The sequence below is a fragment of the Bos indicus genome, chromosome 10 (genome assembly GCF_029378745.1).
Source record: "Bos indicus isolate NIAB-ARS_2022 breed Sahiwal x Tharparkar chromosome 10, NIAB-ARS_B.indTharparkar_mat_pri_1.0, whole genome shotgun sequence".
Classification (NCBI taxonomy): domain Eukaryota; kingdom Metazoa; phylum Chordata; class Mammalia; order Artiodactyla; family Bovidae; genus Bos; species Bos indicus.
Window position 1 is genome coordinate 53,888,157 of NC_091769.1, and position 25,379 is coordinate 53,913,535.

Sequence of the window (25,379 nt, forward strand, 5' to 3'; positions counted from 1 at the left end):
CAAAACAGAATATAGAAAAAAGAATAAGAAATGAAGACAGCCTAAGAGACCTCTGGGACAACATTAAATGCAACAACATTCGCATTACAGGAGAATGTTGGGTCCCAGAAGGAGAAGAGAGAGCGAAAGGACATGGGAAAATAATTGAAGAGACAGTAGCTCAAAACTTGCCTTAATAAGGGAAAGGAAATAGTCAACCAAGTCCAGGAAGCACAGTGAATCCCAGGCAGGACAAACCCAAGGAGGAACACACTGAGACACATAGTAATCAAACTGACAAAAATTAAAGACAAAGATAAAATATTAAAAGCAACAACAGAAAAACAACAAATGACAAGGAAACTCCCTTCAGGCTATCAGCTGATTTCTCAATAGAAACTCTGCAAGCCAGAAGGGAAGGGATGGTATGTTTCAAGTGATGAAAGGGAAGAACCTACAACAAAGAATACTCTGCCCAGCAAGACCCTTCTTCAGATTTGAAGGAGAAATCAAAAGCTTTCCAGACAAGCACAAGTGAAAAGAATTCAGCACCATCAAACCAGCTTTACAATAGATGCTAACGGAACTTCTCTAGGCAGGAAACACAAGAGAAGGAAAACACCTACAGAAAATAAACCCAAAACAATTAAGAAAACAGTAACAGGATCATACATATCAATCATTACCTTAAATGTAAGTGGATTAAATGCACCAACCAAAAGACACAGACTGGCTCGGTGGATGAAAACATGTGCATGTATGCACTTCCACTTACCACATCAGTCTGCTTAACAAACACTCAAACACCCAAGTTGTATGTGATTATTTTACACTGTTAAGTTAATCATATTTCCATTATGGCTTGGAATTATAATTATCTTTTATTTTTTGTCTGGCCATTGATTGTGAAAATTGATAAACATATTTTACCACTGTGATTATGTAACTATTACTCATTTACTACCATTGTATCATGATTGGTCAACAGACAAATAATAGAACTCTGTATCACCAAAACTAGGATCTAACAGAAAAACCTGTAATCACTATAAAATCCAGATGCATTTCAGAATTATCTTGAAACTTTTTGGGGAAAAAAAAAAATGCTCAGGTATTGCTTTTTTTCTCCAGAGCTCCAGATATGTTTCTATGAGTAGTCATGTTTAAAAACAACTGGACTATCTGATTATCTTTTACTTTTATCTAGTTTGTTTCACTTTTTCTATTTCATATTCAGTGCTCCCATTTCATTTAGTTTATGTTTTCCAATCTCTCCATCTCTTCTTTTTTTTTTTTTGATGTTTTTTCTCATGCTATCAAGTGTAGTAAAAAAGCTTTTGTGTATATATATATATATAAATATGTATAATATATATATTTTGGAAAACTTATGAATTTTTGCCTAACTAAAAATACTATGACATTTTGATTCCACTTGTTTAACTCAGTTGAATAGAATGCCAGATTTCTAATTAAAAAACAGATATGCAACAAGCAACAAAGGTTTACTGTATAGCATAGAGAACTACAGTCAATATCCTGTGATAACCTGTGATGGACAATAATTTCAAAAACAATATGTGTATTTGTATAACTGAATCGTCTTGCTGTGTACTTGAAACATTGTAAATCAATTATACTTCAATAAAATATATATTTTTTTAAAAAAAGGTTATCACAAGGAAAAAAGATTCTGTAATTATATATGGTAATAGATATTAAGTAGACTCATTGTGGTGATCATTTCACAATACATACAAATACTGAATCATGCTGTATACCTAAAACCAATATAACACTGTATGTCAATTATACCTCAATTTAAAAAATCTTAAAGCATTTACCCAGTAAAAACACACTTTTAAGGTGTTTGAGAATATAAGTCACTTACCTAAAGCTGTAATCATCTTTGTCCTCATATGATTTAATTTGTGCTGAAACGGACTTAGATCGGACTTCTTGCTGATCTCTCTAAATAAAACAAAGGTAAGTCATGAAGAAAAAAAACCTCACAAAACTAGGATATATTCAAGTGCCTTTCTGATCATTAATCATTTCAAAATTGTTCACAATTTCTATAAAATCAAAGCACAGAATTCTAAAAGCTATGGTATCAAAATAAGGTCTGTAACAATGTAGTTTCACCTTTCATTCATTCTTGGTTAGCAAAGTCACTCTAAGGGAAAATTCTAAGAATGTTAATGCCTCTAAATGATCTTAGCTGACTTCTTCCCAACTATATTAGGGCTTCCATCTTGTGTAACATGCAAAAGAAGTAAGGTTCACAAGAAATGAAAACATAAATCCATTTAATGGATAGAAAAATTTGTCTCAAATCAGACAAACTTCAATGTTACTATGACCACACAGAACTTAAAGTACTAAAAATGAAGCAATAAGAGTGAAAGCTTTTGAAGATGATGTATCAGTATGAAAGTAAGAAAACAAAAATTCAATATGGCAAGAGTTATATCCATCAGAGGACTAATGGATTTAATCAGAATACATAATGAATCCCTCATTCTACTATAATGTGGGGTTTCTTTGTTCAAACTATTTTCCAGCTCTTCAGAACAGACACAAACAAAAGATGTAATAAAGTATTTATTTTTAAATAAAATATTTAATTACAAATGCAACTAACAAATCTTTAACCATTATCTCCATCTGTTACCTGAAATGTTATGTTCCTATACTAACAAATAATGATAGTTCTGTCTAAGGCATTAAAATATTACCCATTCTTCAGTGACCCCATCAACTCTAAAGTGAGATGGGGATGGGGTTTAAATGAAAGAGAATTATAACTAATTAAAACAAAAAATGAAACAAGTTTGAAAGCAGCTCTAAGGAGTACTATTATAGCCTATCAATTAGGATATTTATTCCTCTAAGGAATACTACTATATCCTATCATTAATAATGGGAATGCTGATGCTTACAGAGGGGCATTTAAAGAAGGAATAACCAATTTGGTAGTCAGAATGGGGCAAATATCCTTATATTGTCTAGTAATATAGCCTCACCACATTTTCCTGACTATAAATCTGATTATGGACTAGCCCTAAGAATTTGAGTTACATCTAACTGCAGAGTTTAAGAAACAGATTACCATCTGAGCATTAGTGATAATCGTTATCCTTTATTCAACTTCTGTCCAGAAACCATATCCTTACTGAACTACTAGTACTAATTCAATATAGCTACTCACAAAACATTAATCTTAAAATACTAGGAAATATTATTAAATATTAATGTAGCTATTAATTAGATGATTGGAATATCAAAATGGAAAACACTTTTTCAGTAGCTTTTAGAAAATGTGTGCTTCTCAAAAAACATATATATGCATATATACACATACCTATGCACATATTGATTTTCAATTTATAATAATTCACTGAACTGAAAATTTATGCTTTGGGCACTTTTTTGTATGTATGTTATACATCAAATTAAAAAGCTAAAAAATTAACACTGACGTGGAAATACTAATAATTGTACATTTACTTACTATTACTTCCTCAGCTTGTCGAACCAGATCAGCTGTTTTTGCCTCTAATTCTGCATTTAAACGTCTAAAAGCAGAAAATAATTTAATAGCTGTGATATGCTGAAGACTGTAACACAAAGCTAAAGAAACTGAATTTCAATAACTACACTTCAGTTAAGTCAACAAATACCAAAACATACACATGACATTTTTACTTAAGAATTAACATAACTACTAGATTATTTCCAAATCCCTATGATTCCTTCTTCTTCGTGGTGGAAATTCAAGTGGTGTAAATATTAGCCTCTCCATATACTAGTACAAATATTTCATTACAAGTGCAACTAATATTGCCCTTACTTTAAGTAGAATGATTTATTTGGAAAGAATAAACTGGGTGAGATCACCTCAGTTTCACTCTTCATGTTCTTGGGATTCTGAGGGGGCTCACTCGTTATATACTTCAGTATAAGCTTCATCAGAAATACAGGCAATTCCTTTGATCTACACCTGCCATTTCTCTTTCTTCCATCTATTTGCAATCTAGCAAAGAACAGGAATACTATTTGGTCCCATTAAGACTGTAAGAGTACCAATGCCATTGAAGGAAACTGTTTTGAAAGGAAAAATTGCCCATAATCCTACCACCATTATCAGATGATTTTTAGTATTCCCTTCTAATTATCATCTGTAAGCACATACACAATATTGTACTGTTCCCCCATAACAACATAGATGGAATATATTTACCTGTATATAAGTTTTAAAATTAATGCCTTCAGATCAGATCAGATCAGTCGCTCAGTCGTGTCCGACTCTTTGCGACCCCATGAATCGCAGCATGCCAGGCCTCCCTGTCCATCACCAACTCCCGGAGTTCACTGAGACTCACGTCCATCGAGTCAGTGATGCCATCCAGCCATCTCATCCTCTGTCGTCCCCTTCTGCCCCCAATCCCTCCCAGCATCAGAGCCTTAAATGGCTACAAAATATGCTGAAGAGTTGAATTTAACATAGTGTACTAAACTGTTCCTCTTGTTAGTTCAAGTTCCCTTCTCTGTTTTAAAGGTTAACACTATAATAAACATCTTCAAAAGCATATAACTTCTCAGTTCTATTCATAGGTCACATTTCTAGATGATGTAGGCTCTTCTGAAGTTTTATGAAGAAAATATGCAAAACAATTTTTAAAATGAGATGTCTTGTGTTTTTTAGATATGTAATTCAGAGGTAACGCACACCAGTGACAACCCCCAGAAAGAAAAAAGCAGTATCATATCCCTTCTTAAAACAGTCTGATGTTTCAAGAAGTATTTTTATACCCTAGGATGAGTTAATCAAAAGAAATAATATCTAATGCAGTCTTAAAGTTGTATTCAAGATGCCTTTACCTTATTTTCCACATTTCCCTAACAAGAACCATGATAAGTTTCTGGTCAACATAGTAGACTGAGGTAACTCAAAAGACTACTCTTCTGCTCCAAAACCCATAGAAATCCTGGATAAACTGTAATAAAGGAAATGTTGCTAAACTTAAACTCAGGCAAAGAAAACACCCTGGCACTAAAAATACAGCAGTAACTCAAAGTTAGAGCAGTAAACAGGAACAGAAGCCAAAACAGCTTAACAGCTAGAAACCAATGCACTTGAGGGAATCATAAAGGGCTACACCTGTGAACCACAGACTACAAAACCACCACCCACAACCTTAGGTGAACGGAAATGAAACCAAAGCCATGTGTGGAAAAGATTCTCCTATGAGTAATTAGAGCACACAGAAGTGTATTCCAAGTTCGTCTTACCCAGATGGTATAGGGACACTAGGCCAAAACTTTAATATAGAAAGTTGGCTTAGAACCAGTGAAAACTGATAAGCTAATAAACTGAAATGCAAAACCACTCTTAGGAATATTTAGTCATCTAGAACAAATGCAACTCTCTCAGAAAGCAAACTCTAATACTAAAGATGCCTTCACAAAGATAATAAATTGCATTAAGAAATAAGTTTCCAGGATGGACAATCAACAGATACAAACAGAATCTGCACCAAAAGACCTGGAGATAATAAAACAACCTAAGAAAGAATTTTAAGTAACATTTTTCAATAAGAAAGAAAAAAAAAAGAATAGAAACCATTAGGCAAGAACCAAGCACTGTAAACATATATTCAAAAAAACACTGAATTTGGAAAACAACCCAACAGAAATTACATAATGAAAATATAGTCAATGTAAATAAAACTCAAATGCAATGGATAAATTGAACAATAGAATGAAGAGGGAATGGATGAATTAGAAGACAGATATGAGAAAATTACCAACAAAAAGGTACAGAGAAACAAAAAGATAAAAATGCAAGACAGAGTTTAACATCTATTCAAGATAGACAATAAGACAAAGATAGATTATAGCAACCTAATAGACACTGCAGAAGAAAATCCCAGAAAGGGAGGAAATGCCAAAATTTAAAGAGATATGCTGAGTATAATCTAAGGAAGTGTGACACATCCAGCTCTGTTCTTTCTCTGGATTGTCCTAGCTATTAGGGCTCTTTTGTGTACCCATACAAATTTTAAAGTTATTTGTTCTAGTTTTGTTAAAAAAAAAAAAAATCCCATTGGTATTTTGATAGGACTGCAATGAATCCATAGACTGGTTTCAGTACTATGGTCATTTTAACAATATTAATTCTACTAATTTATGAATACAATGTATCTTTCACCCTCTTCATGTTGTCTTTCTTTCATCAGTGTCTTATAGTTTTCTCAGTACAGATCTTTTACCCCCTTAGATTTATTCCTAAGTATTTTATTATTTTGATGCAATCATAAATGGGATTCTTTCCTTAATTTCTGTTTCTAATAGATTGCTTTTAGTGTACAGTGGTGGTTGGTGGTTTAGTTGCTAAGTCATGTCTGACTCTGGTGACCACATGAGCCGTGCCCACCAGGTTCCTCTATCCATGGGATTTCCCAGGCAAGGATACTACTGTGGGTTGCCATTTCCTTCTCCAGGGAATCCTCTTGACCGAGGGATCAAACCTGGGTCTCCTGTATTGCAGGCAGTCTCTTGCATTGCAAGCAGATTCTTTTACCAACTGAGCCACCAGGGAAATGAGTATTAATTTTGCAACTCTACTGAATTCACTGATGAGCTGTACTAGCTTTCTGGTGGCATCATTAGGATTTTCTATGTATAGTATCCTGTCAGCAAACAGTGACACTTTTACTTCCCTTCCAGTTAGATTCCTTTTCTTTTGTTCCTTCTCTGATTACCATGGCTAGGACTTTCAATACTATGCTGAATTAAAGTGCTAAGAGTGAGCATCCTGATCTTAGACGAAAATGCTTGTTTCCGATCTTAGATAAAATGCTTTTAGCTTTTCACCACCAAGTATTATGTTAGCTATGAGCTTATACGTGTGTGTTAGTCACTCAGTCGTGTCTGATTCTCTGTGACTCCATGGACTGTAGCCTGCCAGGCTCCTCGTCCATGGAAGTCTCCAAGCAAGAATGGTGGGGAGGGTTGCCACACCTTTTTTCAGGGGATCTTCCCAAGCTAGGGATTGAACCTGGGTCTCCTGTATTGCAGACAGTTTCTTTACCATTTGAGCTAAACTGGGAAGCCCATGAGCTTATATATGGACTTCATTATGTTGAAATATATTCCCTCTACACAAACATTGTGGAGAAGGAAATGGCAACCCACTCCAGTATTCTTGCCTGGAGAATCCCATGGACAAAGGAGCCTGGTGGGCTACAGTCCATGGGGTTGCAAAGAGACACGACTGAGCGACTAACACACACACACAAACATTGAGGACAGGAGAGTTTTTATCATAAATGGATGTTGAGTTTTGTCAAATTTTTTTTTTGCATTTGATCATATGATCTATTCAGATAAGCATATGATTTTTATTCTCCTTTTGTTAATGTGTGTATCACATTGATAAGATTCCCAGATATTGAACCACCCTTGCATCCCAGGATAACACTCACTTGATCACAGTGTATGATCCTTTCAATATATTACTGGATTCAGTTTGCTAATATTTTATTGAGGATTTTTACATTGATGTTCATCAATGATATTAGCCTATAATTTTCTTTTTTGTAATATCTTTGTATAGCTTTAGTATCAAGGTGATGCTGGCCTCATTCAATGAGTTCAGAAGTGTTCCTCACTCTGCAACTTTTTGGAATTGTTTTAGGATAAGCATTAACTCTTTTCTAAATGTTTGGTAGAATTGTTTATTCTTCTTCTTGGTTTGATCCATAGATCATTCTACTACAAAGCTAGGGCAGGTGAAACAGTATGGTACTGGAACAAAAGCAGACACATAGATCAACGGAGCAGAAGGGTGAGCCCAGAAACAAACCTACACTTACGTGGGTAACTGTGACAAAGCAGAAAAAAATATACAGTGAAGAAAAGACAGTCTTTCAGTAAGTCATGCTGGGAAGATGGGCTGCTACATTTAAAATAAAATAAGAACTTTTTTCACAGCATACACAAAAATAAACTCAAAATGGATTAAAGACCTAAATGTAAGACCACAAACCATAAAACCTGAGAAGAAAACATAGGTAGAATATTCTTTGACATAAATCACAATAATATTTTTTGGATCTGTCTCCTAAGAAAATAAAATACATACATACATGCACAGGACCTAATTAAACTTGAAAGGGGAGAAAAAAAAAAAAAGGAAAGGAAACCACTGACAAAATGAACATCTACTGAATGGAAGAAAATGTCTGCAAATGATATGACTAACAAGGGTTTAATATTCAAAATATATAAATAGCTAATACTACTCAATACTAAAAAAAACACAAAACAAATAATCTGGTTAAAAAATGGGAAGAAAACATGAAAAGGCATTTTCCCAAAGAAGAATACAGATGGCCAATGGGCACATGTAAAGCACAACATTGTTAATCATCAGAGAAATGTAAAGCAAAGCTATAATATGATCTCATACCTGTCAGAATGGCTATTATCAAAAAGACCACAAATAACAAATGTTGGCAAGAATGTGGAGAAAAGGGAACCCTCCTACACTGTTGGTGGGCATATAAATTGGTGCAGCCACTGTGGAAAACAGTATGGCAGTTTCTCAAAAAATTGAAGATGTAACTACCATATAACCCAGTAATTCCACTCTTGCATATATATCCAACAAAAATGAAAGCACTACTTTGAAAAAAATATATGCACCCTCATGTTCATAGCAGCATTTACAAGAGCCAAGATATGTTCATCAACATGTTCATCAACAGATGAATGGATAAAGAGGATGTGGCATAAAAATACATACATACACACTATGATATACTGTTCAATTATGAAAAAAATGAAACTTTGCATTTGCAACAACATGAATGGACCTGGAGGGTATTCTGGTTAGTGAAACACGTCAGACAGAGAAAGACAAATACTGTGTGTTATCACTTATGTGTAAATCTAAAAAATAAAGCAAATGAATGAATATAACAGAATAGAAACAGACCCACATACATAGAGAACAAACTAATGGTTACCAATGGGAAAAGGGAAGAAGAAAGGCATATGATAGTCGTGAAGAATTAAGATACACAAACTGCTGTGTATGAAATAAATAAGATACAAGGATATATGGGCTTCTCAGGTGGAGCTAGTGGTAAAGAACCCACTGGCCAATGCAGGAGATGACGTAAGAGACATGGGTTCGATCCCTAGGTGAGGAAGATCCCCTGGAGGAGGGCACAGCAACCCACTCCAGTATTCTTGCCTGGAGAATCCCATGCACAGAGAAGCCCAGCGGGCTACAGTCCATAGGGTCACAGTCAGATATGACTTACCACAAACACATAAAGATATACTGTACAAAACAGGAAATACAGCTATTATTTGACAACAATTTTAAATGGAATAAATTCATAAAAGTTTTGAATCACTATGCTATAAACCTAAACTACCATAATATTGTAAATCAAGTATACCTCAATAAAACAAAAAGAAAAACAAAAATTATTTGAAACCTGAAGAATACAGTAAGAGACAAAAAACAAAAGATACTACTTTTTATAAAAAGAAATAATGCTGAGAATTTTCCAGAAATGAATAATTACAGGGATCCCAGGCAGAATCAAGAAAACAAATCCACACCCGTACACACTGGGTAAAACTGTATAACTTCAAAGACAAGGAAAATATGCTTTAAATTACAAACCAAACATTTAAAAAGAAGAGAGAAAAATAGTCTCCCAACATGATTATCTTAGAAGCTGACAGCAGATGGCTTATCAATATCTCTAGATTACAATGGTACCTTTGGACAACCAAATGGTACTTTTAATGAACTGTCAGGAGGTGGGCTGCAGGGACTAGCCATTTCAAGTTCTATATTCAGCTAAACTATCTTTGAAGAATAAATACAAAGTAAAATTTTCAGGTAAGACTGGTGAATTTAAGACTCAGATTTTCACATAGAAAAGTAATGAATGCTCTATGCTTCATAAAAAAAGGAAACTGAACCTAGAAAAAAAAGGAATCATGATGCAAAGAAATGACAAAACATGATGATAAATCTAAATTAGCACAGAATATGAAAACACAGGTAGGGGTATGCAAAACAAAGGGGAAGTAACTAGTATTTAACTTGCAAACAAGGGAAACCAAGTTAAACTATTCTGAGGTCTTTCCAAAAACAATAAAGGGAAAATAAAGATATAATGAAAACTCATTCAACAAATAAACGACAGAAAAGAACCAAAGAAAAGGCACAAATAGAAAACAAAACATAAGATGACCAAAACAACTTCAAATCAACAAACAAAATACCATAAATTCACTTATTAGAAGGCAGAAATTATTAGAGAGTTAAAAAGAAATGTTCTTAATAAAGCTACATGACATACAAAGTTTGAAAATAAAAGAATGAAAAAGATGTAAAGACACTACAAATAATGACAGGAATTATTCAAGAGGTTTTAAATAAAATGATATAGCTCCCAAACAAAAATGGACAAATTAAAAGAAATTTTTAAGTTATAATTATAGCTGATTTTAGTACACCTCTGCTGCTGCTGCTGCTGCTGCGTCGCTTTAGTCGTGTCGGACTCTGTGCGACCCCATAGACGGCAGCCCACCAGGCTCCCCTGTCCCTGGGATTCTCCAGGCAAGAGCACTGGAGTGGGTTGCCATTTCCTTCTCCAATGCATGAAAGTGGAAAGTGAAAGTGAAATTGCTCAGTCGTGTCTGACTCTTAGCGACCCCATGGACTGCAGCCCACCAGGCTCCTCCGTCCATGGGATTTTCCAGGCAAGAGTACTGGAGTGGGGTGCCACTGCCTTCTCCGTAGTACACCTCTAACAGAGGCCAATATAGCTACTGGAGAAAAAAATGATGAGGGTACTGCTATTATGGACAGCAAAAGTAATTACCTTGATCTAAGTTATTAGTCAACAAATAGTAAATACACTTTCTATCAAAGAATACACTGAATATTTACAAAAATTCCACATGTACCTGGTTATAACTAAGTTTCAAAACGCTTTTGAAAATAAATCATATATACATTCTCTGACCATAGTACAATTAAAAATAAAATTTAAAATAAAAATAAAACAAGCAAACAAACAGATGCTTGGCAATTACAAAAACACACTCCTAAAATAAACACTATGAAAATCATAAAATATTCAAAACTAAATAATCAGAAAGAATAGACATATCAATACAGACCTTGAAATACAGATTAGCTATGGTTGCAGAGAAATATTAAATGTATTAAATTTAAATGCAAAATTTAAATGTATTAAAAAATTAGAAAACTAAACTAAGAAAAACTAAATCCACAATTAGAAGAAAAAGAAACTATAAAGATAAGGCTAATGAAAAAAATTTTAAATCACACAGAAAATTAGCAATAAAACCAAAAGTTAATTCTCTGAAAAGACCAATAAAACATATACATCTCCCAATAAGACTGACAGAAAAGGCCCCAAAAGAAGATATGTATTAAGTTACAGATATAGTAAAGACTTAAAATATAAGAGCATAATTAGAATAAATGTATGTTGCCTCTTGAGAAACTTACATGCAGGTCAGGAAGCAACAGTTAGAACTGGACATGGAACAACAGACTGGTTCCAAATAGGCAAAGGAGTACGTCAAGGTTGTATATTGTCGCCCTGCTTATTTAACTTAAATGCAGAGTACATCACGAGAAATGCTGGGCTGGAAGAAGCACAAGCTGGAATCAAGATTGCCGGGAGAAATATCAATAACCTCAGATATGCAGATGACACCACCCTTATGGCAGAAAGCAAAGAGGAACTAAAAAGCCTCTTGATGAAAAGTGAAAGTGGAGAGTGAAAAAGTTGGCTTAAAGCTCAACATTCAGAAACGAAGATCATGGCATTTGGTCCCATCACTTCATGGGAAATAGATGGGGAAACAGTGTCAGACTTTATTTTTGGGGGGCTCCAAAATCACTGCAGATGGTGATTGCAGCCATGAAATTAAAAGACGCTTGCTCCTTGGAAGAAAAGTTATGACCAACCTAGATAGCATATTGAAAAGCAGAGACATTACTTTGCCAACAAAGGTCCGTCTAGTCAAGGCTATGGTTTTTCCAGTGGTCATGTATGGATGTGAGAGTTGGACTATGAAGAAAGCTGAGCACCGAAGAATGGATGCTTTTGAAGTGTGGTGTTGGAGAAGACTCTTGAGAGTCCCTTGGACTGCAAGGAGATCCAACCAGTCCATTCCGAAGATCAGCCCTGGGATTTCTTTGGAAGGAATGATGCTAAAACTGAAACTCCAGTACTTTGGCCACCTCATGTGAAGAGTTGACTCATTGGAAAAGACTCTGATGCTGGGAGGGATTGAGGGCAGGAGGAGAAGGGGATGACAGAGGATGAGATGGCTGGATGGCATCACTGACTCGATGGACGTGAGTCTCAGTGAACTCCGGGAGTTGGTGATGGACAGGGAGGCCTGGCATGCTGCAATTCATGGGGTTGCAAAGAGTCGGACACGACAGAGTGACTAAACTGAACTGACACATACAGGAAATGGACAGTTTTCTAGAAAACTAGCAAATAACCAAAATTTATTCTGGAAGCAATAATTATTAAAGAAACAATTCACAGAATGAAAAAAAAAAACCTCACACTAGACTCAGTTTCACAATTTTAATCATAGGGCAGATGATCTCTGATTACAAGAAACTTCCAAGAACAGAATAAAACAAAAAAGGAAAGCTGCTCAGTTTATTTTATGAGGTCAGGATAATAATGATATCAAAATCAGAAAGGTAAAGAACTAGAAAAAAAATGTAGGACCAATTTCATTTTGTTTATAGATGAAATAAAAAATCTACATAAAATTAAAGCAATCTAACACAGGGGACTTTCAAAGAAAACAATAAACCTGTCTTTGTAGTTCAGTATGTTAAAACATTAGGTGACAGGGTGACAAAATTTTCATTACCTACATAAATTTGGGGGGGGACTTCGTTAAAATTTAACATTCATTCAAAATACAAAAAAGGATATAATATTGTCAATGTGAGAGACCTGGGTTCGATCCCTGTGTCGGGAAGATCCCCTGGAGAAGGGAAAAGCTACCCACTCCAGTATTCTGGCCTGGAGAATTCCATGGACTATATAGTCCAGGGGAGGTTGCAAAGAGTTGGTCACGACTGAGCAACTTTCACTTCACTTCACATCCTAGACTAAAAAATAAAGAATTAATGGAAACTGTGTCCTTAAGCCTGATAAAAAATATTTAGCCAAAATTCTACAGCATGATGGGAATGTAAACTGATACAGCTATTATAGAACACAGTATGAGATTCCTTAAAAACTAGCTAGGCATAAATCTAGTTATTGAAAATAGTATGGAGAGTAAGAAACTAGGAATAAACCTTATGACCCAGGAATACCACTACTGGACATACACACTAGAAAATAAATGGATTAGGAAGTTGTGGTACATTTATACAATATAACATTGCTCAGCCATAAAAAGGAACGATTCTGAGATAGTTGTAGTGAGGCGCATGAACCTGGAGCCTCTTATGCAAAGCAAGATTAAAACAAGGAAGAGAAGAAACAAGTATTGTATATTAATGCATATACATGTAATCTAGAAAAACAATACTGATAAATCTATTAGAGAATGGACTTGTGGACACAGCAGAGGAAGGTTAGGGTGGGACAAACTGAGAAAGTAGCATTGACATATATACACTATCATACACTAAAATAGTTAGTGAGAAAGCTGCTAAATAACATAGGGAGCCCAGCCTGGAGCTCTGTGATGACCTAGAGGGGTGGGGTGTGGGGACAGGAGGGAAGCTAAGGAGGGATGATATATATATAATTATGACTGATTCACATTGTTGAACAGCAGAAACCAAGGCAAAATTGTAAAGCAATTTTCCACCAATTAAAAAATAAAATTTTCAAAACATGGATAACCAACAAGGATCTAATCTACTGTACAGCACAAGAAACTCTATTCAATGTTATGTGGCACTCTGGATGGAAGGGGAGTTTGGGGGAGAATGGATACATGTACATAAATGGCAGAGTCCCTTTGCTGTCCACCCAAAACTATCACAACATTGTGTGCTGGGGGCTTCCCAGGTGGCACAGTAGCGAAGCATCTGCCCAACAATGCAGGAGACCCAAAAGACACGGGTTCCATCTCTGGATCAGGAAGATCCTCTGGAGTAGGAAATGGCAACCCACTCCAGTATTCTTTTTTTTTTTTTTTCAATATTTATTTTCAAACTTTAAACTTTTTATTTGTATTAGAGTATGGCCAATTAACAATGTTGTGGTAGTTTCAGGTGAACAGTGAAGGGACTCAGCCATATATATATATGTATCCATTCTCCCTCAAATCCCCCTCCCATCCAGGCTGACACATAACACTGAGCAGAGCTCCACATTGGTTATCCATTTTAAATATAGCTGTGTGTACATGATCTTTCCAGACTCCCTTAAACTATCCCTTTCCCCTGGCAACCATCAATTCATTTTTAAGTCTGTGAATCTTTTTGTTTTGTAAGTAAGTGCATTGTATCATTTCTTTTTAGATTCTACACATAAGGGATGTCATACAATATCTCTTCTTCTCTAACTTCACTCAATATGACACTCATCCATTTTGCTGCAAATGGCATTATTTCATTCTTTTTAATGGCCAAGTAATATTCCACTGTATATATGTACCACACCTTTAACCATTCCTCTGTTGATGGACATTTAGATTGCCTCCATGTCTTGGCTATTATAAACAGTGCTGTAATGAACACTGTGGTATGTGTATCCTTTCGGGTGTTTTTCTCCAGATATATGCACAAGAGTGGGACTGTAGAGTCATATGGTAGGACATACAGATGGCTAATGAGCACATGGAAAGACATTCAACATCACTAGTTATTAGAGAAAAGAAAATCGAAACTACAATGAGAAATCACCTCATACCAGTCAGAATGGCTATCATCAAAAAATCCACAAACAACAAATACTGGAGAGCGTGTGGAGAGAAGGGAATTCTCCTACACTGTTACATGGTACAGCTACTATGGAGAACAGTAAGGAGGTTACTTTAAAAAAAAAAACTGCTCCAGTACTCTTGCCTGGAAAATTCCATGGACAGAGGAGCCTGACGGTTTACAGTCCATGAGGTCCCAAAGAGTTGGACACAACTGAGCAACTGAGCACAGCACATACAGCACAAAGCCGATATGGCTGATACTGCTGTCCACCTGAAACTATTACAACACTGTTAATCAGCTATACTCCAGTATACAATAAAAAGTTTTAAAAAAAATTCTACAGCAAATCTCAATTGTAGTGACACATTATTAAATGCAGACTAGTGAAAATCGTAACTAAGATGATAATGCTTACCACCATTTTTTCTATTCCATATTATACTGGAGGTTCTAATCAGATCAAGAAAAAAGATGCAGAAGAAATTGTAAAGGAACAAAACTATCACAATTTGCATATGATATAACCATCTTTACAAAAAGCTCAAAGGACTCTGCAAAATAAGAGAGTTCAGCGGTGCTGACACTCTTGACAAATACAGGTGTAGGATCAATATACAAAAAATCAGTAATGTTTCTATACATACAACCAATTAGAAAATGTAGTAGGAAAATAGCCATTCATTATAACAACAAAACTATAAAGTACCTTGAAAAGAATATTTAAGACTTTATGTAGTAATATGAGAAAATATTATTAATGGACACCAAAAACCCCTCCATGTAAAATATAGATATATCATATCCATGGAAAGGCAGATTCAATAATATAAAGATATCAGTTCTCTGCAAATTAATCTATATGTCCAATTTAGTTGGCATTTAGCAGCAAGAAGTTTGGGGGAAGGCTTGCCCTGCAAGCTATCAAGGTTAGTTAAAACAGATGCCACATAATCTTACTATTTAGCTTTCTCATTTTATGATACAAACACATGGCTTGGAATATCTATTGATTTGAGTGATTAACATATTCCTTGGTTTAGTATCTCATACAGAGGAGCCTGGAAGGCTGCAGTCCATGGTGTTGCTGAGGGTCGGACAACACTGAGCGACTTCACTTTCACTTTTTACTTTCATGCATTGGAGAAGGAAATGGCAACCCACTCCAGTGTTCTTGCCTGGAGAATCCGAGGGACGGGGGAGCCTGGTGGGCTGCCATCTATGGGGTTGCACAGAGTCGGACACAACTGAAGTGACTTAGCAGCATAGTAATAATTTCCTCCAACTATGTGACAAGAGCTGATTGTGAAAGATTCTACATTGGGATCCCTGAGAAGTGCTGTGTTCAGTTAATTAAAACAAAATCCCCATATGCTTAACACCAAGAAAACTGTAGCAAAATACTGTGTTATGATCTTATATTCTTGCCTATAAAGATGGCCAAACATTTCACCTTTATCCATAGTGCTGAGTGATCCACAAACTTCAAGCAGTACCTGGGAGCTACTTTGTTCAAACACCTCAGCATTGCACACCTCAGAGTATGTAGAACAAGTAACAAAAGGAAGCCTTTACCGCAAAACTTTTGCTAAAACAGAATATAGATGCCTGACTTTAAGCTGGACTCAGACATTCTGGAATGTGAAGCCAAGTGGGCCTTAGAAAGCATCACTACGAACAAAGCTAGTGGAGGTGATGGAATTCCAGTTGAGCTATTTCACATCCTGAAAGATGATGCTGTGAAAGTGCTGCACTCAATATGCCAGCAAATTTGGAAAACTCAGCAGTGGCCACAGGACTGGAAAAGGTCAGTTTTCATTCTGATCCTGAAGAAAGGCAATGCCAAAGAATGCTCAAACTACTGCACAATTGCACTCATATCACATGCTAGTAAAGTAATGCTAAAAATTCTCCAAGCCAGGCTTCAGCAATATGTGAACCATGAACTTCCTGATGTTCAAGCTGGCTTTAAAAGGCAGAGGAACCAGAGATCAAATTGCCAACATCCGCTGGATCATGGAAAAAGCAAGAGAGTTCCAAAAAACGTCTATTTCTGCTTTATTGACTATGCCAAAGCCTTTGACTGTGTGGATCACAATAAACTGTGGAAAATTCTGAAAGAGATGGGAATACCAGACCACCTGATCTGTCTCTTGAGAAATTTGTATGCAGGTCAGGAAGCAACAGTTATAAGTGGACATGGAACAACAGACTGGTTCCAAATAGGAAAAGGAGTACGTCAAGGCTGTATATTGTCACCCTGCTTATTTAACTTAAATGCAGAGTACATCATGAGAAACGCTGGGCTGGAAGAAGCTCAAGCTGGAATCAAGATTGCCGGGAGAAATATCAATAACCTCAGATATGCCAGATATGCAGATGACACCACCCTTATGGCAGAAAGTGAAGAGGAACTAAAAAGCCTCTTGATGAAAGTGAAAGTGGAGAGTGAAAAAGTTGGCTTAAAGCTCAACAATCAGAAAACGAAGATCATGGCATCTGGTCCCATCACTTCATGGGAAATAGATGAGGAAACGGTGGAAACAGTGTCAGACTTTATTTTTCTGGGCTCCAAAATCACTGCAGATGGTGACTGCAGCCATGAAATTAAAAGATGCTTACTCCTTGGAAGGAAAGTTAGGACCAACCTAGATAGCATATTCAAAAGCAGAGACATTACTTTGCCAACAAAGGTCTGTCAAAGGCTATGGTTTTTCCAGTGGTCATGTATGGATGTGAGAGTTGGACTGTGAAGAAGGCTGAGCGCCAAAGAATTGATGCTTTTGAAGTGTGGTGTTGGAGAAGACTCTTGAGAGTCCCTTGGACTGCAAGGAGATCCAACCAGTCCATTCTGAAGATCAGCCCTGGGATTTCTTTGGAAGGAATGATGCTAAAGCTGAAACTCCAGTACTTTGGCCACCTCATACGAAGAGTTGACTCATTGGAAAAGACTCTGATGCTGGGAAGGATTGGGAGCAGGAGGAGAAGGGGACGACAGAGGATGAGATGGACATGAGTCTGAGTGAACTCGGGGAGTTTGTGATGGACAGGGAGGTCTGGCGTGCTGCGATTCATGGGGTCACAAAGAGTCAGACAGGACTGAGCGACTGAACTGAACTGACAGCCTTAACAAGAGGCTTCCCAGGTGGTTCAGTGGTAAAGAATCTGTCTACAACGTAGGAGACACAGATTTCCATCCCTGGGTTGGGAAGATCCCCTGGAGAAGGAAATGGCAACCTACTCCAGTATTCTGTTTAGGGAAGTCTATGGACAGAGGAGTTGGGAAGGCTACATTCTATGGGGGTTGTAAGAGCCAAGACTTAGCAACTAAATATTAGCCTTAATGAAGGGCCAGGTGCAAAATATACTTCGAAATACCCAGATGAATTAACCTAATGCATGGTAATGAAAACAAATGTTTGTAGTTTAGCTGACTCAGAGCTGTACTGAACAACAGATCCACTGATTAAGTACACTGTTACTAGAATAATAGGCCCATTTTATCAAACAGTGGAAGATGATTATGTTTCTACATGCTATGGTAAGCCAATATGTCTAGCTTATCTAAATACAGTACACTTCAGTTTTAACTCTAAACATGGTTTCATTTTAGGTACAGATCATTTGGTAACTACATTTAACCATCTGAGGAATTGCTGGGATGTTTTGCAAGTTTTAAATTACATTACTTTAAATTAATTAAAAAGAAAGTAAATTTTTAAAATATTATTTTTCTGGTAAGGGTATACATGAGGGCAAATAAAAGACATGGTCTGTGACCTCGTGGAACTCAGTCCAGCACAGAAAACAGACACAAAGTAAACTAACAAATGAATTAACGGTAACAAGTTACACTAATAGCAAAGAAAATTTAATCAGACAATAAAAGAGTAATAGGAAGCCTACTTATCATAGGCAAAAAAGGCCACTTTGGTAGACAGAAACGAAAGAGGTCAAGATTACACAAGAGGTAGAAGCCAAGTGTGACAGAGCTTTTGAAGTGCAACTGGAAACCACTGCAAAGTTTTAGGCAAGGGAGAGACAAGATCAAATCAACAAGATTACTGACATCTGCATGACAACCGGGGGATGAAGAGTGGAGTGGTCCAAGAGTGAAAACACGTGATGTCAGGATATCAGTAATTACACTGAGAATAGGTAAGGAAAGGAAACCCTTCCAACTCCAACAAACGTGGATAAGAATGAAAATTCCAAATGCCCTGAGAAACATGCTTTGAGTTTAGAAACCAAACCTAAAAGAAATTTACATACGTAAACTCCAGGAACCTGAAATTAAGTGGAATTCCTTTAACTAGAAACTGAACCATTCACTGGCCATTCGCGCTATCCAAACTACTTCTAGAAATATCATCTTGCTGACGAACAGGTTTACTTATTTGGGTAAAATTTTCTCCCACTTCCAACACCTACGAGGACGCGGCTCAAGTTAAAGACAAAAGATGAAGGGCAAGTAAATGGGCTGGGAAGAAAATGCTGGACAATGAACGGTCTCAAAGATCCAGTCACCAGGAAAAGTACTTGTAAGCAGCCTCATTTAGGTGAAAGAAGAAAAAGCTGAACCGCCGAAGTTCTTACTTATATTCTTCCTCCTTGGCGAGGAGGTCCCGTCGAGGCGTGGCAGGTTGCTGAATGCGTGGCGGGAGCAGAGTCCCTGAAACGCCCGGTCTCTGTAAAAGAGGCAGACACTTTCACAACCAAAGTTCAATAAATTTTGGTGTTCTCAGGACGCTGAAACCTAGCTGCTACCCAGGAGAGGCCAGTTGAGCTAACCTTGAAACTTCTCCCGGCCATCTTCCGCGACCACGACGCCGTTACCGCGGCAACGACGCACTTTCCCGCGAGAGTTATCACAACCCCAGCGGCCTTCCAGCTAAGAGCACGATTGGGACCACGCCCCAACTCTCGGCAGAAAACAGCGCGAGCTTAGGACCGGGCTGAGAACTAGGGAGTGTGCGCTGCTGTCTTTGTACCCGACTTGTGGTAAACGCTAACCGCAGTCTTACAGGAACTGAAGAAGCCAAAGTCGTGGACTGATTTATAGAATGGGAAAAACTAGAGATGTCTTCAAGAAAATCAGAGATACCAAGGGAACATTTCATGCAAAGATGGGCTCAATAAAGGACAGAAATGGTATGGACCTAACAGAAGCATAAGATATTAAGAAGAGGTAGCAAGAATACACCGGAGAAGGCAATGGCACCCTACTCCAGTGTTCTTGCCTGGAGAATCCCAGAGACGGGGGAACCTGGTGGGCTGCCGTCTATGGGGTCGCACAGAGTCGGACACGACTGAAGCGACTTAGCAGCAGCAGCAGCAGCAAGAATACACAAAAGAACTGTACAAAATATCTTCACGACCCAGATAGTCACGATGGTGTGATCACTCACCTAGAGCCAGACATCCTGGAGTGTGAACTCAAGTGGGCCTTAGGAAGCATCACTACGAACAAAGTTAGTGCAGGTGATGGAATAGTGGAGGAGATGGAATTCCAGTTGAGCTATTTCAAATCCTAAAAGATGATGCTGTGAAAGTGCTGCACTGAATATTCCAGCAAACTTAGAAAACTCAGCACTGGCCACAGGACTGGAAAAAGTCAGTTTTCATTCCAATCCCAAAGAAAGGAAATGCCAAAGAATGCTCAAACTACTGCACAATTGCACTCATCTCACACACTAGTAAAGTAATGCTCAAAATTCTCCAAGCCAGGCTTCAACAATACGTGAACGGTGAACTTCCAGATGTTCAAGGTGGTTTTAGAAAAGGCAGAGGAACCAGAGATCAAATTGCCAACTCCGTTGGATCATAGAAAGCACATGAGACTTCCAGAAAAACATCTATTTCTGCTTCATTGACTATGCCAAAACCTTTGACTGTGTGGATCACAATAAACTGTGGAAAATTTTGAAGGAGATGGGAATACCAGACCACCTGACCTGCCTCTTGAGAAATCTGTATGCAGGTCAGGAAGCAAGTTAGAACTGGACACAGAACAACAGACTGGTTCCAAATAGGAAAAGAAGTACATCAAGGCTGTGTATTGCCACCATGCTTATTTAATTTATATGCAGAGTACATCATGAGAAACGCCGGGCTGGATGAAGCGCAAGCTGGAATCAAGATTGCTGGGAGAAATATCAATAACCTCAGATATGCAGATGACACCACCCTTATAGCAGAAAGTTAAAAAGAACTAAAGAGCCTCTTGATGAAAGAGGAGAGTGAAAAAGTTGACTTAAAGCTCAACATTCAGAAAACGAAGATCATGGCATCGGGTCCCATCACTTCATGGCAAAAAGATGGGGAAACAGTGGAAACAGTGGCAGACTTTATTTTCCTGGGCTCCAAAATCATGCAGATGGTGACTGCAGCCATGAAATAAAAAGACGCTTACTCCTTGGAAGAAAAATTATGACCAACCTAGACAGCATATTGGAGAAGGCAGTGGCACCCAACTCCAGTACTCTTGCCTGGAAAATCCCATGGACGGAGGAGCCTGGAAGGCTGCAGTCCTTGGGGTCACTGAGGGTCGGACACAACTGAGTGACCTCACTTTCACTTTTCACTTTGATGCATTGGAGAAGGAAATGGCGACCCACTCCAGTGTTCTTGCCTGGAGAATCCCAGGGATGGGAGAGCCTGGTGGCCTGCCATCTATGGGGTCACACAGAGTCGGACATGACTGAAGTGACTTAGCAGCAGCAGCAGCAGACAGCATATTAAAAAGCAGAGACATTACTTTGCCAACAAAGGTCTGTCTAGTCAAGGCTATGGTTTTTCCAGTAGACATGTATGGATGTGAGAGTTGGACTATAAAGAAAGCTGAGCACAGAAAAATCGATGCCTTTGAACTGTGGAATTGGAGAAGACTCTTGAGAGTCCCTTGGACTACAAGGAGATCCAACCAGTCCATCCTAAGGGAAACCAGTCCTAGGTGTTCATTGGAAGGATTGATGTTGAAGCTAAACTCCAATACTTTGGCCACCTGATGTGAAGAGCTGTCTCATTTGAAAAGAGCTTGATGCTGGGAAAGATTGAAGGCGAGAGGAGAAGGGGACAACAGAAGATGAGATGGTTGGATGGCATCACCGACCCGATGGTCATGAGTTTGAGTAAACTCCAGGAGTTGTTAATGGACAGGGAGGCCTGGTGTGCTGCAGTCCACTGGTGTCGCAAAGAGTCGGACACGACTGAGGGACTGAACTGAACTGAAGGTGGCGATGGAAGAGTCTCAACCAAAGAAGACAGGTGCATTTCTAATAGTAGAAAGTAAGCTGGTAAAACGCCTACTCTTTTGTGCAAACTCTGCTGTGATTTCCAAACTAAGTAGCCAATTTGATCTTTAGCTTGTTTTGTTTAAAATGAACTATTTGTTGGAATTTCAAGTTTTGATTCCTCACATTTATTTACAGCATAGTTGAAAGTTCAGGCTCTCAAGGCAGTCATCTTAAGTTCATGTCCTGGGTCTGCCACTTACTAGCTTGGGAAAATCATTATCTCAGCTACTTCATCTGTAAAGTAAGGGTAAGAATAGTGCCCATCTCGCAGAGTTACTTTGAGGAGTAAATGAATTTGAGCTTAGGATTGTTCCTGGAACAAAGTAAACAATAAAAATTCCATTTGGAGGAGAGGGGAATAACCTTCGGAATCCAGAAATAAACTTCACATTCAGGGATGCTGGGAGGGATTGGGGGCAGGAGGAGAAGGGGACAACAGAGGATGAGATGGCTGGATGGCATCACTGACTCGATGGACGTGAGTTTGAGTGAACTCCGGGAGTTGGTGATGGACAGGGAGGCCTGGCATGCTGCGGTTCATGGGGTCGCAAAGAGTCGGACATGACTGAGCAACTGAACTAACTGAACTGATCTGATCTTCAGCAAAGGTGCCAATACCATTCAGTGGGGCAAGTCTACTCTTTTTTGAAAGTGGGAGGAGAAGGGGATGCCAAAGGATGAGATGGTTAGTTGGCATCACCGACTCAATGGAAGTGAGTTTGAGTAAACTCCAGGAGTTGGTGATGGACAGGGAGGCCTGGCATGCTGCAGTCCATGGGGTTGCAAAGAGACGGACATGACTAAGCGACTGAACTGACTGACTGACTGTGGAAAACAATCTCACATTTTCTCAAAACCATACACATAAAATTACCACGTGATCCAGTAGCCCACTCCTAGCTATATGCCCAAGAGAAATGAAAACATATACCCTTACAAAAAGTTGTACACAAATGTTTATAGCAGTATTCAGAAAAGACAAAAAGTGAAAATGACTCAAATGATACACTGATTAATAGGTAAATAAAAAGTGGTGTATTCATCAATGGAATATTATTCAGGGCCAGAAAGGAATGATGCATACTACAATATGGATGAACCTTGAAAACATGCTATGTGAAAGAAGCAATTCACAAAAGACCACATATTATATGATTCCATTCTATTAGGACCACATATTATATGGAATGTCTAGAACAGGCAAATCTGTAGAGACAGAAAGCTGTTCAGTGATTGCCTAGCTCTGAAAGATAATGGGGAACTGACTAAGGTGTTGCCGGATTTTCGGCGGAGTGGGGCGAGGGTAATGAAAATGTTCTAAAATTGACTGTGATGATGGTTGCACAAATCTGTCAATACACTAAAAGACAATTGTACACTTTATATGGATAAATGGTGAGTATGTGAAATACATCAGTCAAGTGGTTAAAACATTAAAAATAAAATTATTAAAATAAAAATGTCAAAAGATGGAGGAAAAGTACACCATACTAACACTAATCAAAAGACAGCTGGAGTAGCCACATTAACTTCAAACAAAGTGATCTCAGAACCGGAAAAACTATCAGAGATAAAGAGGAATATTACATAAAGGATAAGGAGATCAACTCTCCAAGGAGATATAACAATCCTGAATGTGTATGAACCAAACAGTTGAGTGTCAAAATATACGAGGCAAAAACTAATAGGAGTGCAAAGAGAAACAGATAAATCCACAAGTACATTTGGAGATACCAACACCTCTTTTTCAGTCATTGATAGTTCATGGAGGCAGACAATCAGTAAAGATGGAATTGCCCTCAACAGCATTTTTAGTCCCAAGGAATCAGCAAAAATCTACTTGATCTAATTGACATTTAGAGAATACTCCATCCAACAACAGCAGAATACACATTCTTATCAAGGTCACATGGCACATTTACTAAGATAGACCACATTCTGGGCCATAAAATGCACATTAATAAATTTAAAAGAATAGAAATTATATTCATTTCCTAGAATTGCTATAAGAAAGCACGACAAACTGGATGGCTTAAAACAAAATAAATTTATTGTCTCCCAGTATAGAGACTGGTAGTCCAAAGTCAAGATGTTAGCAGGGCAGTGCTCCCTTTGAAACCTGTAGGGGAGAATTCTTCTGTGCATTTTCCTAGTTTCTGGTGGTGGCTGTCACTCCCTGCCATTCCTTGGCTTGTAGCTGCATCTGGCCAATCTCTGCCTCTACAATCATATAGCATTCCCCCTGTGTGTCTCTGTCTACACATGGCATTTCCTCCAGTCATACTGGATTAGACCCACCTTAATGACCTCATCTTAACTTGATTACAGTTGTAAAAGACCCAATTTCCAAATAAGGTCACATTCACAGATTAAGGGGAGAGGTGTGTGTATGATGGGTTAGTTCAGTTCAGTTCAGTCGCTCAGTCGTGTCCGACTCTTTGCGACCCCATGAACCGCAGCACGCCAGGCCTCCCTGTCCATCACCAACTCCCGGAGTTCACTCAAACTCACGTCCATCGAGTCAGTGATGCCATCCAGCCATCTCATCATCTGTTGGCACCTTCTCCTCCTGCCACCAATCCCTCCCAGCATCAGAGTCTTTTCCAATGAGTCAACTCTTTGCATGAGGTGGCCAAAGTACTGGAGTTTCAGCTTTAACATCATTCCTTCCAAAGAAATCCCAGGGCCAATCTCCTTCAGAATGGACTGGCTGGATCTCCTTGCAGTCCAAGGGACTCTCAAGAGTCTTCTCCAACACCACAGTTCAAAAGCATCAATTCTTCGGTGCTCAGCTTTCTTCACAGTCCAACTCTCACATCCATACATGACCACTGGAAAAACCATAGCCTTGACTAGACGGACCTTTGTTGGCAAAGTAATGTCTCTGCTTTTCAATATGCTATCTAGGTTGGTCGTAACTCTCCTTCCAAGGAAGGACTCCAGCATATTTTTGGAGGAATATAGTTCAATCTGTAATAATAGAAATTATATAAACTATCTTCTGAGGCATAACATAAAAAAGCTGGAAAACCCAAAATATTTGGAGATTAAACACACTTTAAAATAATACATGGATATAAAACATTAAAATAAAATATGTAAATGAAATAAATATT

General features: G+C 37.9%; 1 protein-coding gene across 8 annotated transcripts in view; it reads right to left on the reverse strand.

The window, feature by feature from the left end:
* Window positions 1-25,379, reverse strand: part of TEX9 (testis expressed 9) — a 237,233-nt gene that overhangs the window by 92,336 nt on the left and 119,518 nt on the right. For 4 of the 8 annotated variants that reach the window (XM_070796693.1, XM_070796692.1, XM_070796694.1 and 1 more), the window contains 2 exons: window positions 3,494-3,557; window positions 1,871-1,950 (listed from right to left, as the gene is read on the reverse strand). In XM_070796693.1, coding sequence (XP_070652794.1) covers window positions 1,871-1,950; window positions 3,494-3,557 — 144 coding nt within the window. Of the gene's footprint in view, window positions 1-1,870; window positions 1,951-3,493; window positions 3,558-19,564; window positions 19,657-19,759; window positions 19,866-25,379 lie in introns of those variants that run through there. The other 4 variants (XM_070796696.1, XM_070796691.1, XM_070796697.1 and 1 more) reach the window with 3 other exon arrangements.